Source organism: Tricharina praecox, assembly GCF_024521635.1.
Source record: "Tricharina praecox strain CBS 144465 chromosome Unknown BZA05scaffold_5, whole genome shotgun sequence".
Classification (NCBI taxonomy): Eukaryota; Fungi; Ascomycota; class Pezizomycetes; order Pezizales; family Pyronemataceae; genus Tricharina; species Tricharina praecox.
The window spans coordinates 409,321-434,747 of NW_026250407.1; the positions used below are offsets into that span (position 1 = coordinate 409,321).

At 56.7% G+C, this 25,427-nt stretch overlaps 9 protein-coding genes across 9 annotated transcripts; 5 read left to right on the plus strand and 4 right to left on the minus strand.

Annotated features, from left to right (window-relative positions):
- The first annotated feature begins 2,818 nt into the window (after positions 1–2,818).
- On the plus strand, positions 2,819–3,932 carry BZA05DRAFT_216652 (uncharacterized protein). The gene is made up of 2 exons (XM_051479661.1): positions 2,819–3,005; positions 3,252–3,932. Exons 1-2 carry the CDS (start codon positions 2,930–2,932, stop codon positions 3,830–3,832), a joined length of 657 nt encoding a protein of 218 aa, XP_051341952.1. The 5' UTR covers positions 2,819–2,929; the 3' UTR covers positions 3,833–3,932.
- A 2,036-nt stretch (positions 3,933–5,968) lies between these two features.
- Positions 5,969–8,229, plus strand: BZA05DRAFT_389499 (FAD dependent oxidoreductase-domain-containing protein). The gene is made up of 2 exons (XM_051482781.1): positions 5,969–7,708; positions 7,783–8,229. Exons 1-2 carry the CDS (start codon positions 6,184–6,186, stop codon positions 8,004–8,006), a joined length of 1,749 nt encoding a protein of 582 aa, XP_051341953.1. The 5' UTR covers positions 5,969–6,183; the 3' UTR covers positions 8,007–8,229.
- Positions 8,230–9,782: 1,553 nt separating this feature from the next.
- On the plus strand, positions 9,783–12,365 carry BZA05DRAFT_434225 (uncharacterized protein). The gene is made up of 3 exons (XM_051486313.1): positions 9,783–10,658; positions 10,727–10,806; positions 10,861–12,365. The coding sequence occupies exons 1-3, from the start codon at positions 9,999–10,001 to the stop codon at positions 12,170–12,172; spliced, it is 2,052 nt and encodes a 683-aa protein (XP_051341954.1). The 5' UTR covers positions 9,783–9,998; the 3' UTR covers positions 12,173–12,365.
- Positions 12,362–15,556, minus strand: BZA05DRAFT_389505 (heterokaryon incompatibility protein Het-C-domain-containing protein). Its single transcript, XM_051482782.1, has 4 exons — positions 15,178–15,556; positions 14,844–15,093; positions 13,124–14,780; positions 12,362–13,064 (listed from the first exon to the last, which is right to left on the minus strand). The coding sequence occupies exons 1-4, from the start codon at positions 15,328–15,330 to the stop codon at positions 12,545–12,547; spliced, it is 2,580 nt and encodes an 859-aa protein (XP_051341955.1). The 5' UTR covers positions 15,331–15,556; the 3' UTR covers positions 12,362–12,544.
- Positions 15,557–15,826: 270 nt separating this feature from the next.
- BZA05DRAFT_389506 (iron hydrogenase) lies at positions 15,827–18,037 on the minus strand. Its single transcript, XM_051482783.1, has one exon. The coding sequence runs from the start codon at positions 17,718–17,720 to the stop codon at positions 16,056–16,058; it is 1,665 nt and encodes a 554-aa protein (XP_051341956.1). The 5' UTR covers positions 17,721–18,037; the 3' UTR covers positions 15,827–16,055.
- A 299-nt stretch (positions 18,038–18,336) lies between these two features.
- BZA05DRAFT_389508 (uncharacterized protein) lies at positions 18,337–19,197 on the minus strand. Its single transcript, XM_051482784.1, has one exon. It carries the CDS (start codon positions 19,127–19,129, stop codon positions 18,626–18,628), a length of 504 nt encoding a protein of 167 aa, XP_051341957.1. The 5' UTR covers positions 19,130–19,197; the 3' UTR covers positions 18,337–18,625.
- A 266-nt stretch (positions 19,198–19,463) lies between these two features.
- On the minus strand, positions 19,464–20,447 carry BZA05DRAFT_389510 (Cgr1 family-domain-containing protein). The gene is made up of 3 exons (XM_051482785.1): positions 20,053–20,447; positions 19,833–19,984; positions 19,464–19,739 (listed from the first exon to the last, which is right to left on the minus strand). Exons 1-3 carry the CDS (start codon positions 20,156–20,158, stop codon positions 19,596–19,598), a joined length of 402 nt encoding a protein of 133 aa, XP_051341958.1. The 5' UTR covers positions 20,159–20,447; the 3' UTR covers positions 19,464–19,595.
- Positions 20,448–20,672: 225 nt separating this feature from the next.
- On the plus strand, positions 20,673–22,991 carry BZA05DRAFT_333549 (putative succinyl-CoA synthetase subunit alpha; the record flags this gene model as incomplete). The annotated part of the gene is made up of 6 exons (XM_051480689.1): positions 20,673–20,898; positions 20,959–21,020; positions 21,078–21,965; positions 22,019–22,630; positions 22,687–22,845; positions 22,899–22,991. 6 exons carry the CDS (start codon positions 20,673–20,675, stop codon positions 22,989–22,991), a joined length of 2,040 nt encoding a protein of 679 aa, XP_051341959.1.
- A 908-nt stretch (positions 22,992–23,899) lies between these two features.
- Positions 23,900–25,231, plus strand: BZA05DRAFT_464779 (uncharacterized protein; the record flags this gene model as incomplete). The annotated part of the gene is made up of 3 exons (XM_051487744.1): positions 23,900–24,122; positions 24,179–25,062; positions 25,131–25,231. 3 exons carry the CDS (start codon positions 23,900–23,902, stop codon positions 25,170–25,172), a joined length of 1,149 nt encoding a protein of 382 aa, XP_051341960.1. The 3' UTR covers positions 25,173–25,231.
- Between the last annotated feature and the right edge of the window lie 196 nt (positions 25,232–25,427).

The window sequence follows — 25,427 nt, forward strand, 5'->3', positions numbered from 1 at the left end:
TTTAGCGCAGGATTGAGCCGACAAGCTTATTCCTTGCTCTCTCAGCTCTCGGTCTGCCATTTTTTCTCGCGAAAAGATGGGGTACGGTAATTAGACTGCGCCGGATGATCGATGACGAACGGGCGTCTCATCGCGGTCTAGACGGTCGGGACGGTATTCTATGCGGTTATCAGCCGAGTGCCTGCGGACATCTGCAGTTACACAACTGTATGTATAGTAGAGTACCTATAGCACCTATGATATGTTCCGGCCGCGCGGATGTGGGCCATAGTTAGATACTATAATTCATGATTCCTTTCGATGAGGATATTCTAGAACCGACAAACGCATCGCATCGCATTCGCGTTCGCGTGGAACCGAGTCCTCACCATGCACATAAGCATCGACGTCGGAACTCTATTCCTGTGGCGTTTTCAGGGCTAACCGGGTGCAGCAGGAGCATCGAAAACGTGTGGATAGAGATATGGCCACCGCCCATCGCCGCTTCGAACTGGAGAAGAGTACCGATAGCAGGTGTTTAACGCAATCTGCGGAAGCTCAAAGGGTCAGCCGAGGATGTACCTATGTACGGCGGCATATTTGTCAGGCAGTTGGGGCGGGGAGATAGGTACAAACCTACGAGGTTGATCCTGAAGAGTGGAGACGACGACCACACGTGCAGTGGCTACTCCACTGAGCACTCTAGTTAGTGAGTGCGGTTAGTTTTCAGGAACGGCAGGTCCACGACGTTGACGCCGAATCGGTGAGTGGTGTCGTAAGAGGCGTATTTGGCTCCCGCAGCGTCTCGACTCTCGCCCTTGTCTGTACGGCGTACATTGTCACACCGCGCCTACCAAGAGAAAATGGTGACAAGTACGACGGATCAATTATCCATCGGGAAGAAGAAGGCTCGAGCTGCAAGGTCTTCAGGCCTCCCTTCCCGAGCAGCGGTCTATCGCCATCGCCATCGCCACCGCCAGCTGTACCTATTCCAGACCCGTTCTTCGAGCCGGCTATCGACAATGAATACACATGTGCGAGCTAGGTCTGTAACTACCGCGGGAACTCGATGGCGCACCGGCGCACCGCCGCACGCACGCACGAGGACCCTGGGGCTTATACTCTATGTAGTAGCGCCATGATTCGGGAATCAAATCAGCACATGTGTTTTTCCCGGGCCCGGTTTGCGTAGCACAAAGGCTTGTCGGCTCTTTTCCGGTGACCGCGCTTCCGTCGGCTGATTCGTAAACCGTAAGCACTGAACCTGAGACTCGAAGCCTGAAGATAATAGTTTGTGTTCTATTTGCGGAATTGATTATTGCTGTGGGTCTGTAGGCTGTGGGTCGTTTTGGCCGTGGCCGTGGCTGGAAGTGGGTTCGAGAATCGAGAGGCGTGTTTTCGATTTACATAGAATACCGGCGAAGTACAGACTCCAAGTCTTCGATCCGATCAATTGCTGGGTAACTTGATAATGAATCTCGCGTATCCCCACTTCATCACTCCGCCGCTCGCCTAATTCACCAATAGTCCCCAGATTCCGCAGTCGGTAAGTACAGGTACATACCGGTACCTATTCATGACGCCTTTTGCGAGAAACTCTCTACCGTTTTCCACGCCTGCCGGTGGGGGCTTGGAAATATTGTCCAACCCTTCCAAAGAGAGTACCGCAGGCAGGTACCGGTACCTAGCCTACAACGTGGGTCCCGTGGCCGTAGGTACTAGTACATAGTCAAGGAAGACCAACCAACCGATCGAACGGAGCAGGACTCCGATGACGCCATATGAATCGCTCCAGGGTTCGGCAACGAGTGTAGCATATCGGACCCAGCCTTCCGGTTTCATTAGACATGATTTTAGGGGGTTCGAAATGGATCCCGATGGTTGTAACTTGTCAGGGTCGATCCTTAGAGTGCCTTCCATCTTCTCGCGTGGGAACCTGACTGCCATCTCTTCCAATACTTGCATATCACAGAAGCCAAACCGATATGGGCTGGGCTGCTATGTATGCGGGTGGGGGGTGGGGGGCTTCATGTTTCGCAGGCCACGAGACATGCTATGTACCTAGCGGGAGCCCGAGCGCAAGGGACTAGAGTAGGAACGGCGAGCAAAAGCCTAGATTCTGACCATCATTGAGGTGAGACGCATGTCGTCCGATGCTTGGAGGGATGTGTATATACCTAGTATCGGAGTGCAATTCAACGTGGTGTATCACTCTTCCCGAGACTTCTCCCGTCAGCGCTACTACGATTCATGGTGTCTCAATGACTGCTGAGACCGATCGCACATACCTAGAACGCATGTAGGTATCCCGATCGTCACTGTCTCTGATACTACATACCTTCCTTCTTGAACTCTTCCCCACCCTTAGATCCCATGGCATGTCCGGTCTCGAGCTACGAGATCTGACATGTGGGTCCTCGGCGTCTCCAGCGTCTCTCTGGCTGCAATGAGCCGAGTGACGGCGAACCATCTCGGCGCCCCAGCCAGCCCGCAAACCGGGATCTCCCCCCCCCCCCCCACTCGGCGAGTTCTGCACTCATCCGAACGGCAGAGCTCCCGCCGCAGGTTGTGATCGTGACATTGTATGTACCCGGCTGTACCTATCCCAATCCCCCGAACGAAGCAGCCGATGGACCACAGTACGCACATAAAAAGAACGGGGTTTGTCTAGGATGATCCACTTTTTTGTTATCTAGGATTATGTAGACCACATTAAGCGCCTACCCGCCGTACTGCGCCACTGCGCCAGCGCGTTAGAAAAGTCAGAAAAGAATACGAAAGAGAGGACATCGATTCGTTGTTGCATGCGGCCTTACTACCGTAGACTACTTAAAATAGTGCCTAAGTACCTATCATGTATGTTTCGACACGTAGAAGCCTTATGACCGATGTGATTACATCTTGAGCAGCTGAGTGGGGCACGATCTAGGAGATCCGGCAATTCTCCCGCATGCTGTTGTCCGTTCTTCCTTCCTGTTTCACCCTTGCTCATTCGGTTCTTGGGTGGTCGTCTTTTACGAACAAGGGTCAGTGGTGGTTCACACCGTGTCACCTTCACCCTCTCCTCCCCCTCCTCCTTCTCCTTCTCATTCTTCCCCTCCTCCTCCTCCCCCTCCTCCTTTCCCTTCTCCTCCTCCTCCTCCCCCTCCTCCTTTCCCTTCTCCTCCTCCTCCTCCTTGGATCCAGAACCGCTGTTTTCGCGGTTGATGTCCTTGTGTCGGAGCGTTTTCAAAGCCCGGTGTGCAGCCCAATAACTGATGTTCTGCGCATAGTGGTGTGCAATGGCTCTCACAACGTCGTTAGGTGCCGTCGTCTGGCTCACCGCCATAACCTTCGGGACCGCCTCCAGAAGCCACGCCTGACAATTCTGCGCCTCGCGCTTCTGCTTCTTTCCCACCGTTCCACTTCCGATACAAGCCGTATGATTCGGATCAACAATAGTAACCTCAGCACTCTCGGACACCTTTTTCCAGTGAGCCCGGACTTTAGAGGTGCAGGCCTTCTCCGCGCAGATCACCACGTTGATGCTGCTAGTCAACTTCTGGTACCGCGTGCGGAACCTGCCTTCCACCGCCCAGCAAAGGATTTGATGCTTGAAGTCTCGAAATGTGCGGAATTGCTAGCCCACGGTCACGGCGGCGGATGTGCTGGCCACCTCCTGCTCCTCCCCCTCATCCTCCCCCTCCTCTTCCTCCTCCTCGTCTTCCTCGTCCTCCTCCTCCTCCTCATCCTCCTCCTCCTCCTACTCGTCGTCCTCCTCGTCCTCCTTCTCCTTGTCCTCCTGACCCCTCTCCTTCTCGGATTTAGAACCGCAATTTTCGCGGTTGATGTCCTTGTGTCGGAGACTTTCTAAAGCCCGGTGACCAGCACGGTAATTAATGTTTTGCCCATAATGGCGTGCAATTTCCCTCACAACATCATTAGGTTTCGTCGCCTGTCCCACCTTCATAACCTTCGGGACCGCCTCCAGCAGCCACGCCTGACAATTCCTTGCCTCGCGCTTCCGCTTCTTCGCCGTCGATCCCACACATGTGGTATGGTTTGGATTGACAATGGTAACCTCAACACTCTCAGACGCCTTCTTCCGGTGCGCCCGCACTTTGAACATGCAGGCCGCCTCCGCGCACACCACGACGTTGATATGGATGTTCGACTTCTGGTACCGCGTGCGGAACTTGCCTTCTACGGACCAGCGCAGGATTTGGTGCTTGAAGTCTGCGAAGGTGGGGAATTGTTGGCCTACGATTATCGCGGCGGAGGGGTTGGTGGTTGCCATGCTGGCTGCAGCGGGGCGAGCGCGAGGAAATTGGTTGTGGTTGTTTCGGGAGAAGGTGTTAGGTGAGGGTGTGGGTGTTGGATGTGGGTGTTCGGCAAGAGTGTGGGAGTTGGAGTAAGTGTGGGAGTTGGAGTAGGTGTGGGATAATGGAGTTAGACGGAGGGCGCTTATTGTGGTCTATCCTAGACATTACGGGTTGAAAGTGGACATACATGTCATAGCCTAGATAAAACCTGTAGATTTTACCCTTCCCTGTTCTATCCAGTAAATCTCGTGCAGCACATAATCCTGCCCGCGCTTAACCACAAGCGCGACACAGCTCACTCAGCATAGGCAGATTAGCATCATGCCCTCCATAGAGTCCTCCTCCCACCGCCCCACAAACGCCTGGACTGAGGGCAAAGAAAACTAAACTCACATCGAGCCATCTGCGGACTGAACGGGGTGTCTAGGTGCCGACAGTGGCGAGGAAACCCGGAGTGGACCAAACAAAACCAAAAACCTCTCCTACCAGTCTACGACAATAAAAATGCAACGACAGCCACTCATCCCGCTTACGGCACCGCACTCCGCTTTGCCCACTACTTACCTATCGTAGCCGCCGGTGGGTGCTAGGAGTCGGGGGTTACGTAGTAAACATATGTTTCTTTTGTGCGTGAGGTCCTAGGGTACATGTCGATGCCAGGGGCATACTCGTGTTGTTCAGTGTTCTCTGGCATGGAGATCGATCATCGATGGACTGGGCAGTGGTGTTTCCTCTCGTTTCATTGGTTCAGCCCTGGGAATCGGGACAGGTATGATGTATCTGTCGAAACTGGAAGCCTGGGTACTCCCAAGTCGGAGCTGGAGGAGCTGGAGGTGGTGACGATACTAAAGTCGCAAACGACCGCTCACAGCGGTAACTTCGGGTAATAGTAATAGCATCGGGAATCGTCGCTTGGGAGTCGGGGGCTGCGTGCGACGGGCTACCTACCGTAAGGACCCGGAGGCTGACAAGCGACTCGAACCCGCAAACCGATAGAGTACCGAGTTCAACTCGAGGAATCCGCGACACTGGAATCTTAGAGATTTGCGCAGTAATGGATAAGTGTTCACTTTAATGCCGGATATGGAAGGGCGGAAGGACAACCTCGCCGCGGTTGATCGGTAAGGACTCAAGAGCGATGAACGGTTCCGAGAGTATAGTATATGTGTGAAGCTCTTGAATACTCGAGGTGCTACTAGTACAGCTAGTTAGTGGTAGATTTGAAAGCTCTCTATCGTCGTTCGGTCGGTGAGTGTGTTTTCAGCTGCTGTATGTCCATCTCTAGGTATGCACCTACTCCCGAGGGCCGAGTCGATATCGATATCCATGTGGTCCACTGCTAGGCCAAGTGATGTGTAGCCAGATGTGTAGTTAGCCCCATGGCCAGATTGAATGTGCCACATTGTCGAGCATGCGGAAGTATCGCGGTACAGTCCCAGTTGTTTAGACGATATTCAGCAGATCATAGATGTGTTCGTCCCGGGCTCAGGAAGGTGTTTCCGCAAGTCGAGACAGGGTTTGGGTTAGGCCCAAGGTTGAGGACAATCTTATCCGGATCAGCTCCCTAGATAACCAAGCTCAGCTCAGCTATGACACGCTAAACCCGTGCCCCGCGTAACTCTCCAACAGGCAGCAGCAGCTGTGGCAGTGACACAGCACAGCACAGCACAGCTCATATGCCCCTGCATCCCATGTCGAGGATCTTGTGACTTCGTTCAATGAGGGGCAGGCACAGCAGGCATATCGTACAGGCAAGTATTATCGTCACCCCGCTATAGTTGAACCGATAGATAGATAGACAGACCCTCCTCCGCTTTTCCCCCTCTCCTCCTCCTCCTGCTCCCTTCCTCGCAAATTTGTTTCCCGCCTGTGACGATACTCTAGCTAGCTACCCCGCGAAACCATGCCACCCCGCGTACCGACCGCGGGCACAACGACCTCGGAGCCCAGTCCGAACCCGATCCCCGTGAGCGACCCGGGTCTGCCGCACCCCACATCGACGGCCTCATTCTGGCACGCCCCGCCATCAAGCTTCCTGCACGCGCACCGGACGACGCCGTCGCTGCCTTCCTCGGTGACGACGTTAATAATCGGCTCTGGTCTCGCAGGCTCCATGCTATTCCACCACCTGCAGTCGTCGCTCGGGCCCTCCTCCTCCTCCAGCTCGACGCTCATGCTCGAAGCGCGGAACACGTGCTGGGGCGCGACGGGCCGCAACGGCGGCCACTGCAAGCCGATGCTGTACCAGTCGGGCGACTTCATCGAGCTGTGCAGCGCGTATGGCGAGGGCGAGGCGCTGGCCCGCATCAAGTTCGAACAGCTGAACTTCGAGCTCATGCGTGAATACATCGAGGGGGAGGGGGTGGATTGCGAGTGGGTCGCTACGCCCTCCGCCGATGTGTTCTACGAGGCGGAGCCGCTCGACCGTGCGAAGAGGAATATCGACCTGCTGCGAAAAGTGGCGCCGGATGTGGCACGCAGGCTGAGGGTCGTCGAGGGCAGGAGGGAGCTGAGAGAGAGTCTTAGGACCCCGACGGCGCTGGGCGCGGTCACGTTCACCGCTGGGAAGCTGAGCCCGTATAAACTCGTTTCGCATATTCTCGAGAAGGGGGTGAGGACGCAGTGGCTGAATCTGCAGACTACTACGCCGGCGACGAGGGTTTCACGGTCGGCTGGCAATGATGGGAATAGGTGGGCGGTCGAGACGCCAAGGGGAACGGTGCTGGCGGATAGAGTTGTTTTCGCGACGAATGCACACACCGCTCACTTGCTGCCCGCGTTCAAGGGGTGGATATATCCCGTGCGGGCTCAGATGGCTGCACTCATCCCGCCGAAGAGTCTCAAGGACCGGCCATTAACGCACACCTACGGCCTCGTCCGCCACGACCGGAAGACGGCATGCTATCTTATCCAGCGGCCGGTGGATGAAGACGGTGGCGGAGGCGAGCTAATGCTCGGCGGCGGGCGGGAATTCGAAGAAAATCACGGCGTCGGCATGCAGGACGGCAGCATCAATCCGCAAGTTGCACACGGCCTCCGCACCTCGATACCAGGATACTTCGCGGACGAGACCGGGTACGAAACCGACGACTTTGCAGATACGCGCGAGTTAAGGAAGAGCTTTATCGAGAAGTTTCGGCGGCTGCGGCTGGGTGGTGCCGCCGGACACGACGTGTGGGATGCCGCCGAGTGGCTGGGAGTTCCCGAGGACGAGGAGGACTTGGACTTGGAGAGGTGGAAGCCCGCACCGGCAAGGAAAGAGTGCAGGGCAAAAACGGAATGGTCCGGGACTATGGGGTTCAGCCGCGACGGGCGGCCGTTCGTGGGAAAAGTCCCCGCCGTGGGCGAGGAGGATGCGGAGCGGTTGGAAATCGAACGGATGGATGATACACGCGGGCTGTGGATGCTGGCGGGCTTCGAGGGCCATGGTAGGTTCCCCACACACCCATCTCTGCCATTAATTACGAGCTACCCGGCGTCTGTGGCGGCTGACTGTGACTAGGAATGGCATTCACGTCGGGCTCGGCGAAGGCACTCGCAACCATGATCGCCGCCGCGGCCGACTCGAGGAAGAACGGAACCGCAGCAGCAGACTCAGAATCACTGTACGAATGGTTCCCCCGGACCTTTGAGGTTACTCCCGCAAGACTCGGCCTGGCGGAGGTCGAGAATTGGGAAGAGGTACAGCAGTATGACGACTGGGAAATCATCGATGAGGAGGGCTAGGAGCTCGTCTCATCCTGAACCGATCGGTCTGTTTTGCGGTTGTGTTGTCTGCGGGGACGAGGGTGGGTGTTATTGGCACTTGACTGGATACTCTGCTCTGCTCTTCTCTACACGGTACGAATACCTATTTCTCTCACAGTGAATACCTATCCTCTCTTCACCAGACGGATGGACATCCATCCATCCATCCATCCATCCATCCATCCATCCATCCATCCATCCAATCCGTTTCTTTACATGTTTGCCGCGGTAGAGTAGAATATGGTAGAATAGAGAGAGCAATATACTTGCCGATTTAAAGCGCAACCGTCACTCAAAGTAGCGAGCAATATACTTGCGAAATTTAAACTGCAGCTGTCACTCGTCTGTATGATCATAAATATGCTCCCCACGGCGGAAGTCTGTTTATTCCACAGCGAGTCGCGAGTCGATCGCGACCGTTCTTTGCCGTGAATATATCCTCATGATCAACGACCGCTCCAGTCAACGCTCCAGTCCAGTCAATGGCCGCTACCCATTCCCATTCCTGCAGGCGTGAGAGGGCGAGAGAGGGCGGCGATAAGAAACCTTGGGGCTTCCTTCTGCGGAGAGAAAAAAAATGCGCCTTGCCACCGACCGACATCCAATCGATCGAAGTTTTCGCCCCTCTATCTACATACTCTACTCTACTCTATTCTGCAAAATCGACGCCGGCACAAGCTGCCGAGCTCTCCTCGTATAATATTGTTTTGCACACCAGTCCTTTCACCTGCATATTTCCAAATTCCAATCCTCGGCCACCTAATACTCACCCTGCTTATCTGGATTCTGGGTCCACTAGTCAGTTACCCACGTTGCAACTACCAAAGTATGTACTCCACACACGAGACTCGCGTGCCTATAGAATCCCGCGCTTGACTTATACCTAGCCGCTCGTGCCCGCTCCAACTAACCCGCTCTAGCCCGCTGCGTACTGCGAGCCCGCCGCTGGTGCCATAATGCCATCTCCATCGTCATCGGCATTATACCGTACATATACCGTACATATACCGTACATATACCGCAGACGTGATCCATCTCGCGACCAGTCGAGCATCACGGAGTACATATATTTTTTCTGTCTCTCCGTCAGACGGGCGGCGATTGGAGGCGACTGAGCGAAATACTTTCCTTCGCTCATGGAGGAGCGCTCCTTCTGACACGTGCGTGCCGGAGCAGCAACGCGACGACGCCTGCAGAAACCGAAGGATCATCACTGCACAGCGCTGCACTGTGTAGACAGCGCAAAGCAAAGCCAGAGCAGTGAAACAGTAATTGTTCCTGGTCGTCGCGTCGTTCGTGCTGGCGCGCTGTGTGGGGTCCCCCCGGCAACCCTGGCAACTTATGCAAGGCTGCTGGCAACTGCAACGTGCTGTTCGCCAGTGGGTGGACAGCACACATCACCCACCCCCTCCTTCCACTCACAGAGCACACCACACACCCCCCCACCCACCCCCCCCACCCACCTCATGCCACACCACCACCACCACCACCGCCACCACCACTCCGCCAGCCAGCCATGGTGAAAACGAAAATCAACAGTTGGCGCTGTGGTGGTGGTTTCGATTCGAATTATTGCATTTACCAGTAGCAGTTGGTGGTGGTAGGGTGGTGGGGGCAGGGGGAGTGCTGGCAGCGTCTTAGTGGTCGAGTGAGATCCATGACGCGAATCGAATGGAATCAATCGAGAGCTATGTGTGCAGCGTGCGGCGTGCAGCGTGCGGCGTGCGGCGGAGGAGGAGTAGGAGCAGGAATAGGAGCAGGAGCAGGAGCAGGAGCAGGAGGGGTATATGTATATATCCCCTCGAGGACGGAACGGAACGGGCTGCTCAACATACGGAAACAAAAACAAAGCCAGGACTTCAGAATATCAGGACATCCGGACATCCTCCACCGCCTGCCCACCGCCCGTTCACTCTACCCACGACTTCATCTCATTGCTTGAGCAACAGAAACACAGCACATACCATCACAATGGAGCCCCCACAGACACAGACACAGACCCCTCCCCCGACCCTGACCTCGAGCGTGAGCGGCCTGCAGTCGTCACTAAGCACACTGCACCCGCAACTGAGCGTTCTCACGACGTCGCTCTCGTCGAGCTCAACCGAAAGCCTCCACGCCACACAATCGCACCTATCAGATGCGTCGTCGATCCTGCACCGGCTGCTATCCTTCCTCAACACATCCACACGGCGCGGCAGCGCCCCCTCCCCGGCACGAGAGAACGGCGAGCTGCAATCGCTGCTCGCACACCTCTTCGGCGCCTTCGCTTTGGCGGAGGGCGAAGCGCTCGCGGCGACGCAGGCCTCGGAAGCAGCGCTGAGCTCTATCGAGTCCTTCAAGACGTCGCGGGTCTCGCCGCTGCTGCGGGAGTTTAGCGGGGCGAAGGAGCGCGCGCTGGTGCAGGTCGCCCGCGCTACGACGAAGGTCGCTGTTGCCAACGAGAGCAAGATGCATATGGAGCTGAAGCTCCAGGGGAACCGTGAGAGTGTTGAGGCGACCAGTAAGCACCTTGATGAGGTCCAGGCCACCCTCAATACTATGGCGTATAAAATGGAGGCTCTGGTAGAGAAGAAACAGGAGATGGAGGAGAGGAAGTTGGAGGCCAAGGAGCGGAGGGAGTTGCAGAGGGTATGGTTTCCCCATCTCTTCTCACCCACATACCCCGTATCCGGATAGTTAGCTGACGTTGTGTGCAGTCCCAAAAAGCCGTCGGCTTCCTCTCAATCTTCGTGCCCGTGCTGGCGCCTGTAGCTGCAGCGGCAGCCGTCTTCTCCTCGTAAGTGCCCCTCTTCCGCTTGCAAGTCGTCAATCACGGACTAACCCCACCCAGCAGAGCACTAGACGGTGAGCTCCGACGGGCCCACAACCAGCTCGAGATCCTGCGACGTCAGACCTCCGGTCTCAACCCCGCCCTGATCGAGAACGCACTCAAGGGGCTCAACCTGGAGCACGCCACGATCCAGGCCGAGCTCGAGCAAGAATCTGCTGTGGTGACTACGCTCTCCGCGGAAAAATCCGCGCTGGAAAGGCAGCTTGAGGAGCTGGAGGAGGTCCATGAGACCCTTGACGCCGTGTGCGCTGAGCTGGCCCGCACCCAGTCCGTGGTCGCGGAGACTGCCGCGAAGGTCGGCGATGCGGCGGCCAAGGCCGCAACTGCGAAGGGCGTGTGCGCTCAGGGCGTCGTCAATAGCTGCCGTATGTCGTTGGAGGAGGGGCGAAGATGGGTGGTGGGCTTGCTAGAGGGGGTGGTGGAGACAGTCGGCGAGGGGCGCGAGGAGCTCGAGGCCTGCAAGGTGGATGTGCAGCAAGAGGTGCCGGTCGACGAGGCATTCGAGAGCGGCGGCGAGTCGCCGCTGGTGGGGAGGAAGGAAAGTGGCGAGTGGGAGGGCCCGGAGCTGCTAGCTGTTGTGGAGGCCCCCGAGGAGGAGGAGCGCGAGTGCGAGCACGAGGGCGAGGAGAGGGATACGTGCGAGTGCGAGGAGGAGAGCGACGAGGAGGTCCCAGAGACCGTCGATGTGGGCGTTGAGACTCCCGTGCACGAGGAGGAGGACGAGGAAGAGGCAGAGCGGGAAATCATCGATGCGGTACACCCAGCCGACGGGCCAGCCGAGGAGTACGATCCAATCTTGGAGCATGAGCATGAGCAGGAGCAGGAGGAGGAGGAGGAGGAGTCAGCCGTGCTGACCAGCGCGTTCCCACTAGAACGCGAGCCCAGCGTTCCGGGCAGCTATCAAGAAGACTCTGAAGACGAAGACTCGGACGGCGAGTACTCCGACGACGAAGTCGAAGAGGAAGACGAAGGCGAAGGCGAAGAAGCCGCTCACCACCACCACCACCACCACCAGCAGAAAGCCTACCCGCCCTCGATCACCTCGTCGATCCTGTCCAGCTCATCTTCGGAATCACACGTACAAGACGCCTCCAAGCAAGAAATCCACGTGCTAGGATCCTCCACGAACTCCTCGCCCTCCCCGTCCGACGACGAGCACGACGAGGACTCGGATGATGATGATGAAGCACCAGGCTACGAACAAGACCTGGCACAGAAATGCCGCGGCCTGGTTAATGTTCAGATCGCGCCGGTTCCTGAGCTGCCAGAGGTCCACGAGATCGAGGTGGGCATGCCGGGGAGCTTTCATTAGGAGTTGCTTACTTGGTACATACTTGGTACATGTGATGTTTGCGATGGTTGTGTGTTGTGTGTTTTGGGAGCGATGGAGTTTGGAGCCCTTGCTTTTCTACATTTCTTTTCTGCATTTCTTTCTGCATTACCTATTTTGGTTATGGTTCGGCGTATGATATCACAGTTCGTTTAGGGAATACATATTGTTGCACGTATCTATCTCCTCGCCGAGATCATCAGTGACCCACTTGTGAAGTATGTAGTCAAGTAACCGCACCAATTCTCAATTCGCCACCAGTCAAAAGCCACGAACATGCCAAAGAAAGACCCCTAAAACCCAGACCCGACATATGTATCATAGGTACAAGAATAAACACCAGCTCATCAACATCTACCCATAATAATACCCGCCGGCCGAGCCTTCATACCCACCACCGCCGGAGCTACCACCATGCCTCTGTTTCTCATGCCTATGCCTATCGCCCCTGCGCTCGCGCTCCTCGCCACTATCGTATCCGGCCTCGAACCCACCCGGAACACGTCCGCTTCCGTACTGCGGCTCGTAGTACCCTCCCTCGCGGCTAACGGGACGAACCGAGTACTCGTACTGCTCGTGGCTCCTGCTGTGGCTGCGACGGTGCTCTCTGGACTCTGAGCGGTGGTGGCGGTCGCCCTCGCCGGAGCGACGGCCGTCGCTGGAGAGGGAGCGCTCGCTTTGGTGGTGCACGGGGAGGTAGCCGCCCTCGTCTTCGTACACGCCGCCGCGCGACGACGAGTACTTGTCCTTGTCCTTCTTCTTGTCTTTCTTGTCCTTGTCCTTCTTGTCCTTGTCTTTGTCTTTCTTGTCCTTGTCTTTGTATGACTTGTCGTCTTTCTCCTTGTAGCGGTCTTTGGACTTGGAGCGCTTGTCCCTGGTGTGGGGGTCAGCTGGCTGTAATGGCGGGGTGGGTGGGGGGGTGGGGGAACTCACTTGTCTTTGCCCTCCTTGTACCTGTCCTCTTTGTACTTATCCTTCTTCTTCTCACCGAGATGTCCACCGCCGCCGCTGGCATCTTGGAAACCCGCCAGGCCCGCATCGAGCAGGCCGCCGAGCACACCGGGCAGCACGACACCGCCGACCTTGATAGTCCCGCCCTTACCCTGGGAGACGCCCGGAATCGCCGAGATAGCCGAGTAACCACTGCCCGGTTTCGACGAGCCCTTGCCATCCTTCTTAGGCTTCTTCCGCTTATCGATCTTGCTCCAGTCGCTGCCCTTCATCTTTCCATGTCCGCCACCACACTTCCCGCCAAAGACTCCACCGGTGTGGTTCCTTCCCTCGCGCACGCCGGCCGCGCCCAGGACGTCGTTGAGACTGGCGCCCCGGTCGGGAAGGTGCTCGGCCCATTTCACCACGGTCTGGAACATGCCGGCTTGGATGTCGCAGTTGGGGTCGCGGAGCGCTGGGTGGTGGAAGACCCGCGCCACGTCGTTGAGGACGACGTCGAGCGGGAATTCGGGGTTCTCCCAGGCGTGGAGCACGCGCGGCACGCAGAACTGTACGACGGCCGCGGCAACCTCGCCGGCGGGCGTGTTCAGCTTGTTGCTGAAGTGGTCCTTGCTGAGGAGGGAGTGCGTGGGGTCGGTGCAGTACGGATCTGTCCAGGGCTCGTATTGGTGCTGCGCCGAGGAGTCGATGACGGCTGAGGAGCCCTCCTTGAGCTCGAGCGAGGCACGCGCAATCAGCGGGCGGATGTAGGGTGCCAGGAGTGAGAGGATGAAGACGGAAAGAGTATCGGAGATCGTCTCGACCAGTGCCGTGAGACCGGGGATCTTCTCGATGGCCTCCTCGATGGCGCGCATGATGTTGTCGCGGAACTCGAGGATAGGATAGATTTTGTGCATGGTCTCGAGCGGGTTGAATGCAGGGCGGGAGTTATCGATCTTCATGTTGGCCATCTCCTGAGCATCGGATTGCTGCTCAAGGCGGTCGACATCATTCACGGTATCGCCGCCCATCACTCCCATACTCGTCATCTGTCTCAACAGATCCTTAAGAACCGAACCTTGCCCGCTCTTTTCCGCACGTTTCTGGTCCTCGTGAGCATCGGCAAGCGCAACATCCATCTCGTCGACCTCAGTTTGCGAGAACTTGTCTTGCGCCTCTCCCAGCACGGAGTGCGCAAAGTCGACACTACCAAAGGTACCAGTGATCAGCGGGAACGCCCTGCGTCCACCGGGATATCCAGGCGGAACACCGATGTCCATCTCCGTGCGCTCTCCCACATGTGGGAATACCGCGCGGTGTCCCATCTCCCGGAGCACAAGCTCGACGTAATTGCTGTGGGCAGAGAAGTCCTCCAGACAGTGCAGCGCCTGGCCCAAGCACCGCAGAGCTTCAAAGAGGTCTGCCTCGCGTCCTTGCTGGCCTCGCGGGCCGGAGGTGTACATCCTTCCGAAGTGGATGCACCGAGTCAACGAGAACTTGACGTAGCCGGACGACGTCGCCCAGCCGCCGGTCTCATTGGCGATATAGTTCTTCATACCGGTGAGAGGATCGATAGCGAGCTCGCTGGGGTGTACAGCCGGGCGCAGACGAGAGTCGTACACCTGCGCATTCAGATTATCGGCGTAGTCCTTGGGGTTGTCTACCATCTTTCATCAGTCTTTCCTTCCCTTCTGCGATTACACCTTCCCAAAGCCTTTCATACCGATGTGTTCTTCGGGACGATAAACACCCAACCGCTCCTCGGTGACTTCGTACTCCCCAGTAGCATAACCAAAGCTGAGAAACGACAGGACCCAGATAAGGCAGCGGATGGTATCCTTGGGCACACTCTTGAGCGTTCCCACATCGAGCGCCTGCGAGTAGTCGCGCAGCCAGTTACCAAAGTAGACCCTCCGGATCAGCGCCGCAGTCCATTTTCCGCCCTTCAGGAATGCGATCTTTTGTAGCGTATCCTACACAGCGCCGCGCAAAGGAAGGTTAGAGTTGGAGCTTGTTTTACCCGCGGAACCGGACCTATCGTGTATGTATGAACTTACTTCGATATCTCCATGACGGAAGTTCTGGCCTTCGATCTTTGCGATGGAGGCGATGTTGCCGGCGCCGAATGCATGTGCGGGCGACGCAAACACCAGCACCACCACGAGGGTGAACAGGAGGACCATCGAGCGGTTGGTCCTTGAAGCGGACATCTCTGTGAAGTTTTGGGGCGCACAGTCTTTGTTGAAATGGTGTAGTGATGTGGTGGGTGGTGGGTTGTTCCGATCTCGGGCTGGTTGTCCGGGAACGGGCACGAAATGAGAAAGATGAGAGTGATGAGGGGGATTTACAGGAACAGAAGAGAAGGAAGAAGCACCTGCTTCTGGTGGGGGTTGCAACTTGCTGATGGTTGGTGTGTGATGGAGGCCTTAATCAGATCCATGCGCCGTACGCACACTTGCCCCTCTCCAACTCTTCCCCCCGCAGCTCTCGTCATCATTCCCTTCGATCCATGTCGGCCAAGCCTCTGAGCTTGAAAGCCGCCTGCCAAATTGTATTTGGATTGGGAATAGATTCGAGATTGCCGGGATAACTACTATCACAGGGCTGATATGTATGACTCGGAATTGAAGTTGCCGGCAGGAAACCAGCTGAATGTCATCACGAGAGTAATCATCTGAAAACACAGGTCATCACTTGCTACGCTTGCACATGCCAAACAAGATATAGCTATTGGAGCAACACAGACATCAATCAAAAACAATCCATCTATCGTGCATACCATCACGAGAAAAATACAACAAAAATCAAACATCAGACATCGTCAACTCAACGCAACTCAACGCAATCAAAACCAAACGCCCTATTAACGCCGGTACGGATGCACAAGTAATGCGAACGAAGCACTAGAAATGCAATGCACCAAGACCAAGCCCTTCTACCAGCCCCCTCCCGTCCGACTCGCCAACTCCAGCACCTCCTTCTCTCCCAACCGCCCGCCGATATCGTTAGCCACTTTCCGGTAAGTGGTCTTGACCAGCATATCCTCCGACACGCCTGAGATGCGCACCCACGCCGAGACCGCGTCCTGCAGAAGTTCCTCCGAAAGCGGCTTCTCATGCATCACCGGGATCTCCTTCCCCTCCGCTGCCGTATCTTCGGGTGACGAGAAGTAAGCTTCATCGACTCTCGCCAACAACTCCCGCTGATTCGCCCACTTGTCGAGTCCCAGCTCCTGCCACAGGGCCTCGTCGTCCCACTTGATCTGTCCGCCGCCGTTCGTGCATCCGCCAGGACACGCCATCACCTCGACGTACACCGCCTTGTCGTCTTTGCTCTCACCGGCCTTCTTGGCGGCGACCCTCCTTCCAGCGGCGGCGGTAGCTGCTCCCGCCGGTTTCCTGCTTCCGAACTGGGGAAGTACTCGCGCCTTGGCTGGCTTGAGCCTTCGCACCAAATTTTGGATATTCCGAAACCCATAGCAGCGTGAGAGCTTCGCGATGGTTTCGCCGGATGGCGACAGAACAAGGTATTCGACCGTGTCGACGTTTCTTCCCTGCTGGATGCTCAGGGTCGACTCGGGATGTCTTGAGAGGATGTCGTTGATGATCGCTGCCAATGTTCCACCTGAAGTGCCCGCGTCTCGTGCGCCGTTCTTCGGAGATGTCGTCAGGAGTTTCTGGACGGCGGGATCGACGGAAAAGGTGGGTGTCGGGATTGAAGTGCGCGAAAGCGATGCAAAATCAATACCCTTCGCCTGGGCTAACGAAAGGATCTCTCTCGTAGTGATGACACAATCAACGTCCCGCACCGGTGTCTCTCCCCACGTACTATCCTTCCCCCTCCAAGCAGCCGACGTAAGCTCGCCCCTGGCACCCTCCAGCTTCTTGTCGAAGCACGGCATAATGGAGACGACGTAGACATCCTCGGGGCTCTTCACCGCCTGCTCGCCGATCATCAAGCTCTTCAAAAACGTCCCCGCAATGGCCTGCGGGCTCTTGAGCGCACTGAGATGCGGGATCAGCTCGGGATGCGTAGACTCAAGGTAGCAAATGAAGCCCGGGCACGAGCTCGCCAGCACCGGCTTCCTCTGCTCGCCCACACCCAGTATCCCGTCCGCCACCTCCTTCGCCGCATAATAATGTGCCAACCTGCGGAACGGGTTCGTGTCGATCACGGCCTCGAACCCCTTGCCACCATTCACCTCCCTCCCCAACTCCTCCGTGAGCAATCTCGTAACCATCGCGTCGACCTGATCAGGTGTGGCGCCCACGGCGACCGCCAGCGCCGCCTTCGTCTGCGGCGACAGCAGCGCCACAAATTTCTTCTCGGGAAACTGGCCCAGGGCACTCAGCACCTCGTTGTGGCTCTGCATGGAGACGAGCACGGCTTCGGAGGACGTGACGCAGCCGCTGCACGCGAGACAGTCCGTCAGCGAGATTTGTGCAGCGGTGCGAGCGTCGGCGGGGTTGTTCGCCGCATCCTCGACGGTCACGGAGAGTTCCGTGGGTGGCGGCGGTGGAAGCGTTTCCACGGGCTTGATGCAGGCGATCGACGGCGCGATGAAGTCGTTTAGAGTTTCGGCGGAGAGGATCGCACTCATTGTTGCGGGCTGTAGCTGTGAATCGTTTTTTTCTTTCTTTGTGAGGGGAAGAAGGTGGAAAGAGGAGCAAGAGATATGGATTGAGTCGCTTGGTTACAAGTGGTAACTTTGACTGGTAATCGACAACGGAGCTGTGGTCACTGGTGGAGTGTCGGAGAAAGCTCGCGCGGGAAAAAGTAACGCCACTTCAATGGCAACTTGCAACAGTCCCTATTCTAGATTCGAAACCCAAGCGCACGCGGCCGCCTGCCGTATCAGGGCCGGGCGAAATGCGAGCATGTCCTTATTAATATTTTGGATTAGCGAGCATCTCAGAGGGGGCGTATCGCGATGATCGCGATAGGTTCTCCAGATAACGATAACACAGCCGCAACTCGCCCAAACCCCTCGTCAAAGGTTCGGTTATCGCGCCGCATGTGATATCACTCACCTTTGAGACTTTGACGGCCGGGAAGCCCGGGCTATTTGGGCTGCTCTGGCTCTACTCGACTGTCCGGTATACGTATTTCGGGCTGTAGTCTAGGCTAGGAAATGCCATAACGACTAGCTGTTGCGATCTCGGATCGATCCAACTCATTCGGTTTGGCTGCTGCGTATTGAGGGCGCGCTATTCGGCCATTTCAAGATCGATCCGCTGAGTGCAATATTCCGAACCACGGACTATCAGATCCGCAAAGCGCATAGGCACTGCCCATATCCAAGCCATGACATCCATTATATACTCCGCTAACCCAAACCGCACACGACCGACCGAACGAACCCCGCCCCCAAATGCACACATATCCATAATCCAACGCCCATCCCCCCCATTGTCGATATATATATCATAAACCACACGATATCGCTAACCAAAAACCCGCCTGCCGCGGACAGCCAATACAATTCCGGCGCGCGCCTGCTTAATCCTAATCCTCCCAAACACTCCTCTTCGCCTCCTCCTGCCTCCTCTCCTCATCTCTCTTCCTCGTCCTCTCCTCATCGCGCCTCTTCTTCTCCTTCTCCCTCAGCGCCGCATCAAACTCCCTCTGCTCCTTCGTACTCCGCGTGCGCACCCCCAGCGCCGCCGAAATCATCCGTCGCGCTACCGCGTCCGTTTTCGCCGGGCGCTCGCCGGGCGCCTTTTCCTCGTCGATGGGGCGCGCCCACGAAGTGGGCGCCGGGGGAGGACTACCGAGCGTCGCGGACGACCCCCGCCGGTGCCCGAGCGGCGATGTGGGTGTGGGAGTAGTGGTGGTGGTGCTGGAAGCAGGCGGGTTGGTCGCGCTGGAGCTGGGCTCGGCTTCGCCCTCGTCGCCGGATGAGGACAGCGACGCCGTCTCCCACGAGTCGAGGATCTCGTCCTCTTCCTTTTCGTCGGCGGGCTTGCTGGAGGCTTTCTTTTTGGCGGCGGCAGAGGAGTTGGGAGGCATCGTGAGGATGGGCGGGCGGGCGGGCTGGAGATAATGCTGCGTATGGCGGGGAAGAGATAGAGTTGGAGTTGGGGTCGGACCATGCCGAATCTATATGGTCACTGGTGGGGCTTACATCGGCCCATCTTGCAACCCCTACCCTTCTGCAATCGGACAGTGTCCAGACAAGTTACAACTGTACCTACCCGTGAATTCCTCACGAAAAGGTATCGAGGCTTTGGTCATAACAATTCCAAGTGACTTCCGATTACGTAGCAATGGCTATTCTCCCTTCGAGACCCAGCGCCGTATGCGGAGTCATACCGTAAGTATTCACGGGATACATATATTCGCCACCAATCACTCGACACACCACACACGCTCGCGCCCATGGATGGGGGTATAGTAGGTATTCCACGCTGATGAAATTCATTGACAAGACACAAAAAAAAGCCCCATAAACACAAATCGCTTTTAATGATTCCGACTACCGTTCCTTGAGCGCCTTATTCCTCTTCTCGCGTCTCTTCATGCGGTCGATCTTCTTCTGGTGCATGCGTGCCGCCAGCTTCTCGAAGCGCACCTTCTCCTCGGCCTTTTCGCGGCGCTCTTTGAGTGTTTGGATCAGGTCCTGGGAGGAGAAGAGAAAAGTCAGTATACGGTACGGTAAGTCCGGCTGGTGATAGCTGGCTGGGTGAGGGGTGGTGGGGGTGGCGAAAATAACCTTCTTCTTCTGCGCCTTCTCATCCTTCATCTCCTTCTCCCTCGCCTTCATGGCGCTGACCGCAACCCGCTCGGCTTGTCGCTCGTCGTACGATTTGCGCGCGGACTTCATGCCGGGCCGGAACTGCTTCTTGACTTCCTTCCACTGTTTTCCTATTCCGCCATTCCAGTCAATCCCGCTCCCCCAAGTGCTCAAGCGCGGTCGTCGCATATGTACGAACCATTCTTGCGGGCGCCCTTGACCTCGATTGAGGCCGGTGTGGTGGTGGTGGCGGAGGGCGAAGCGGCAGAGGGCGACGCGGCAGGCGAAGAGGCGGAGTCGGACATTTTCGCGATCGTGTCGTGTGTGGGATGTCGCGGGCTTGCAAGAAGAAAAAGAAGAATCGCGAAGCTTGTGCTTACTTGAAATCTCGGTTCGGAACTTAACGTGCGGCTCTGCTGCTGAGGGCTCGGCCCTGCAGCCCAGCGGCACTAGCTGGTCTCGGTAGTTACATAACGGAGCTCGGAGCTGTGGTGCAAACTGCATGAGTACAGTAGAGTAACCCAGTCTTTCCCTACTGGATTGCCTTGATTGTCCATGGGCCTCTACATATCTCAATGCCGGCTCCGGTGTCCCCCCGCACACATGCCGGATCCATTCCGCCTCGCTTGCCATGTCAACGTGCAGGACGGTGGAGCTCCCTCCCTGCATGGGGAGGATTGTGGGGGCAGCCGAGGCCGGAGCGGCAGGACATAGCCGATAGCTGATCCTCCACACATCATATCATGGCCATTATAAGAAGTACATCATGTACCCGTGTTTACTCTACGGAAAGCCTGAATCAAGTACCGCCCCCACCCAATGCCCACAGCTACAGCGCTATTCCGAGCAGCCGCTCTCCGCTTTGGGCATCAGCCCCGCCGCTGCCGCGGGATATCGATCAAAGCCCCGACGTCGAACTATGATGCCACCATTAAGAATCTGAAGATCGTTCGCAATACTCGTGTCATCTACCAGGGCTTTACGGGCAAGGCAGCAACGGTGAATGTGCAGCAGTCGATACAGTATGGGACGAATGTTGTGGGCGGTAAGAGCTACCCCGGGCGAGAAACGTTACTATAGGATCTCAGACTGATTAGCAGCGTAGGTATGAGTCCGGGGAAGAGTGGGGAACATCTCGGACTGCCACTGTTTTCGAGTACATCGGAGGTACATATCTGGCCGACGAACTATCTGCGGCCAGTCCAGCGTTAACAAGCCCACCAGGCCGCACGGCACCTAAAACCGGACGCCACAGCCGTCTTCGTCGCGGCACCCTTCGCCGCAGCAGCAATCGAAGAAGCCATCGAAGCCGAAATCCCACTGATCGTAGCAGTCGCCGAACACGTTCCTTTGCACGACATGCTCCGCCTGCACTCGATCCTCCGAACGCAGAGCGTATCCCGCCTCGTGGGCGCAAACTGCCCCGGCATCATCAATCCCCGCGGCCACTGTCGCATCGGCTTCATGCCGCACCCCTCGTTCCTCCCCGGCAGCATCGGCATCGTGGCAAAGAGCGGGACGCTATCGTACGAAGCCGTCGCTTCCACTACCCGTGTGGGGCTGGGGCAGAGTCTGGTGGTGGGGATGGGAGGAGACCCGGTGGCGGGCACGACACTGAAGGATGCGGTCAGCGTGTTCCTTGAGGACCCCGAGACGGAGGGGATAGTGGTTATTGGCGAGGTTGGGGGCAGCGCGGAGTTGGAGCTGGCAGATTTGCTGCGGCGGTACCGCGCCGAGGGCGGGAGGAAGCCCATCGCGGGATTGGTCGCGGGCAATTGCGCGGTTGAAGGGAGGGTTATGGGACATGCTGGCGCGTTCACGGGCGTGGCGGATCCGAGCGTAGAGGACAAGATTCGAGCGTTGGAGAACGTGAGTGTTGCTATGGTGCAACATCCGGGGCAGTTTGGTGAGGTTATGTTGAGGCTGCTTGGACGGCCTATGCCAGCGGAACCGGTGAAGGGGATGGGGCCGAATGGACCCACGCAGAGGAGGGGGATGCATACAATGGCGAGGCGTCCCGTTTCCGTTAGGCTGCCGAATAGGAGGCATGGGTATCAGCGCCGATCGCTGTACACCCAGGATCCGGCAGTTGTGCATGGGCTCATTCAGAAGGTACGTTGAACGAAGCCGTGCACGAACCATCACTCACATCATGAACCCACTAGGCCGCACCCCATGCGCCTGTTTCTCACTCGCCACCAACCACACCAACGTTCGGACTGGGTGTAACGATAGATCGTGCAGTCCGCAGTCCATGTCTAGTCGTCATACCAAACGGCAGCAAAGCAGCCATGTCTTACAGTTTCGACTTTATCTCCGGTCCACAGTCCAAACAAACGGAAGATGCCTTCTCGCAGCTCAACCTACCACCCAGCTATTCCTACAGTGACTTCGAAGACCTCGTCCAGCACATCTGGAGTCTATTCAACCAAATAAAGGCATATACCGTGTTCTTCCAGCAGGTATCACTGCAGCATGGAATCCACCTTCCGGGTGGCGTCCTGATGCACCTAGACCACACGCAGCCCCTGTCCGCCGGAGTGGCCACCACCCAACAACCAGAGGAGCTTGAGGCAGCACAATTCGGGATCGTGTACCACACTCTCGCGGGCGAAGGTAGTATCGGGACACTCGTCAACGGTGCAGGATTAGCCATGAATACTATAGATTTTGTCAACGCGAGTGGAGGCAGCGTAGCAAACTTCTTGGACACTGGTGGGAAAGCCACCGGGAAGACGGTGGTCGAGGGACTGAGGATTGTGTTGGCGGACAAGAGAGTATTTGCCTCTCCATCATCCAGGGACCTCGTCTGGACGATACTAATTGGTCGTAGGTGAAAGTGGTCTTCGTCAACATTTTCGGTGGCCTAACCGACTGCACAATGATCGCACAGGGGATTCTGATGGCATACGACGAGCTGGCAATGCAGGCGAAGAACATACCGATTGTGGTTCGACTGCGCGGGACCAATGAGGAGATTGGACAGGAGCTGGTACATTTTCTTGTTCGTTTGCTATTGGTGCCGAACTGACGAGTAGAAAATAGATCAGAAAGAGCGGTTTGCCTGTGTTGGCGTTTGATGATCTGGATGCGGCCACGGAAAAAGTCATTGCACTTGCCAGTGCTACTACATACTAGAGATGGAGTGAGACCATAGATGCCACGCGTACCTCCCTATGATACCTACAAATGTACATACCTCACCTCTAGATGACTCTCCACCGGATCTGCATACGCGCACATACGTAGGAACCCGATGAAGATCCTTTTTATCGACGCGAGCGGCGAATCGCGAATGCTCGTACAGATGCACATTGTATCTATATCCAGTTCAGCGCCCGGTAACCAATGTCCATTGTCTATATCTGAAACCGCGCCTACCAACATCTAGCTCTCGGGTTTAAGAAACTTACTCTGCATATGATTCGCGATCCGGCGGATGTCCGAGGCACCGTGATATTGGTACGTCGCACTGGCTCCTTATGTAACAGCCTTGCGCGCCGAACCCTGGCGTTCTGCCTAATCCGGTAGGATCTCCGCGCTATGTATAAGAGTCGGGCCGTATTGAGTAAGCTTACACAGGACTGCCGCAGAATGCCAATCCAAGACAGCAACAACCATGGGCCATGGCTATTGTCGACGCCAAAGGAAATATCCATATTGCTTCTCCCAAATTACCATCGTGTATTCACTGCAGGACCCAGCCTCAGGTACACCGGGTTATTTCCCCGACGGGCACATGTGTTTTTGCAGCCCCGGGTGCATTTGAGGAAGGAAGGAAGAAGGGAAAGTCAGGCCTTCCATCCGGCCAGTCTTCAAGCTACTATGCCTTAAAGCATTGACACCTAACCAATTGGACGTCATCAGGTCCCGGTACACTCTCGTGCGTGGCCAGGTCTTACCATATCCAGTAAGGCACTTTCCTCCGCCTTGTATTTATACAGGTGAGGTATCAACCAAGGCAGCGGCATCGTATTCACAGAGTGACATATAAGTTGCCTCCCTCCGTCTCTACTTTCCACCGGTACCATATCTCCTCCGTCAGAATGCGCGCCGCCCTCTTCCTCCTAAGCCTCGCCCTCGGCGTCCTCGCCGAACGCCCATTCATCAATGAACCGGACACGGGTCTGGTCTTCGACGAGGTAGAGATTGGCTCGCTGCCGTCACTAGCGGACATGATTGCCGTCCCCGACTTCGAGGCAGCCGCACGGCACTACATGCCCACGCGGAACTACAGCTACTACCGGACCGGCTCGTCGGGCGAGTACTGTAAGTGCCACTTCCACTTTCAGATTTTGGGGACTGACTTGGATACCGGTACGCAGCCTACCGCCGCGCCCTCGAGATCTTCTCCGAGGTCCGCCTGCGCCCACGGCTGCTCCGTGACATGCGCAACGTCTCCCTCTCGGCGAGCATCCTTGGCTACGACTTCACCGCGCCGTTCTTCATCGCGCCCGCAGCTAATGCGGGGCTAGCCCACCCCCTCGCGGAGCTCAACCTCGCCCGAGCAGCGGGCAAGACGGGGATCCTCTACGCCCCCTCGCTGTCCGCGTCCAAGACGATCGAGGAGATTGCTGCCGCCGCGGCCCCGGGCCAGATAATGTTCCACCAGCTGTACGTGTCGGCGAACAAGACGAAGCTGGCTTCAGACCTGCAGCGGATCGAGGCGGCCGGGTACAAGGGGATCTTTGTGACGATCGACAATCCGATCCACGGGATCCGGCAGCGCGAGGCGCGGTTCGGCTTCAGCAACACGACGAACCACGACGGCGGGCTGACGTGGGCGGGGTTCAAGGCGCTGCAGGAAATGACAAAGCTCCCGCTGATCCCGAAAGGCGTGCAGACGGTCGAGGACGCGCGGCTCGCCGTTGAAGCCGGCGTCAAGGCCATCTACGTTTCCAACCACGGCGGCCGCCAACTCGACACCTCGCAGCAGCCGCTGGAAACGCTCCTCGAGATCTTGCGCTACGCCCCCGAGATCTTCGAGCAGGTCGACGTCTTCGCCGATGGAGGCGTGCGCTACGGCACCGACGTCCTGAAGCTCCTCGCCATGGGCGTCAAGATGGTCGGAATGGGAAGGCCGCCGATGTTCGCGAATGTGTTTGGCGAGGAAGGTGTCACCGCGCTCGTCGAGGTCATGCGCAGGGAGGTCTGGGTTGACGCTGCGAATCTCGGCGTCCAGGATGTGAAGAAGATTGATCCTACTTATGTGAGTTCCCCTGTTCCCCCAGAAGAAGAAGTGAGTGGAGGATAGATGTTGACGTGACGGGTGGCTAGTTGAACCTTAAGAGGCTCGAACAGTATATGGCGGATCTTTAAATGGCGGGTTAGAGGCTGAAGACCTCGATGAATTTCGCATGTAAAATAGAGGACGCATGATTATAAATGATATACCAATGCAAACTGCAACATACCCCTTCAATTCGAGTGACCATATTCATTTTTCATACGATATCACTCGAGAATCACCACACGGCATTATTTTTTTTGGTTGGCCCAGGATACTGTGGACAGGAAAGGACAAATGTACGGCCGTCATAGTCATGAATAGTTAGAATACGTGTATGATCGAAT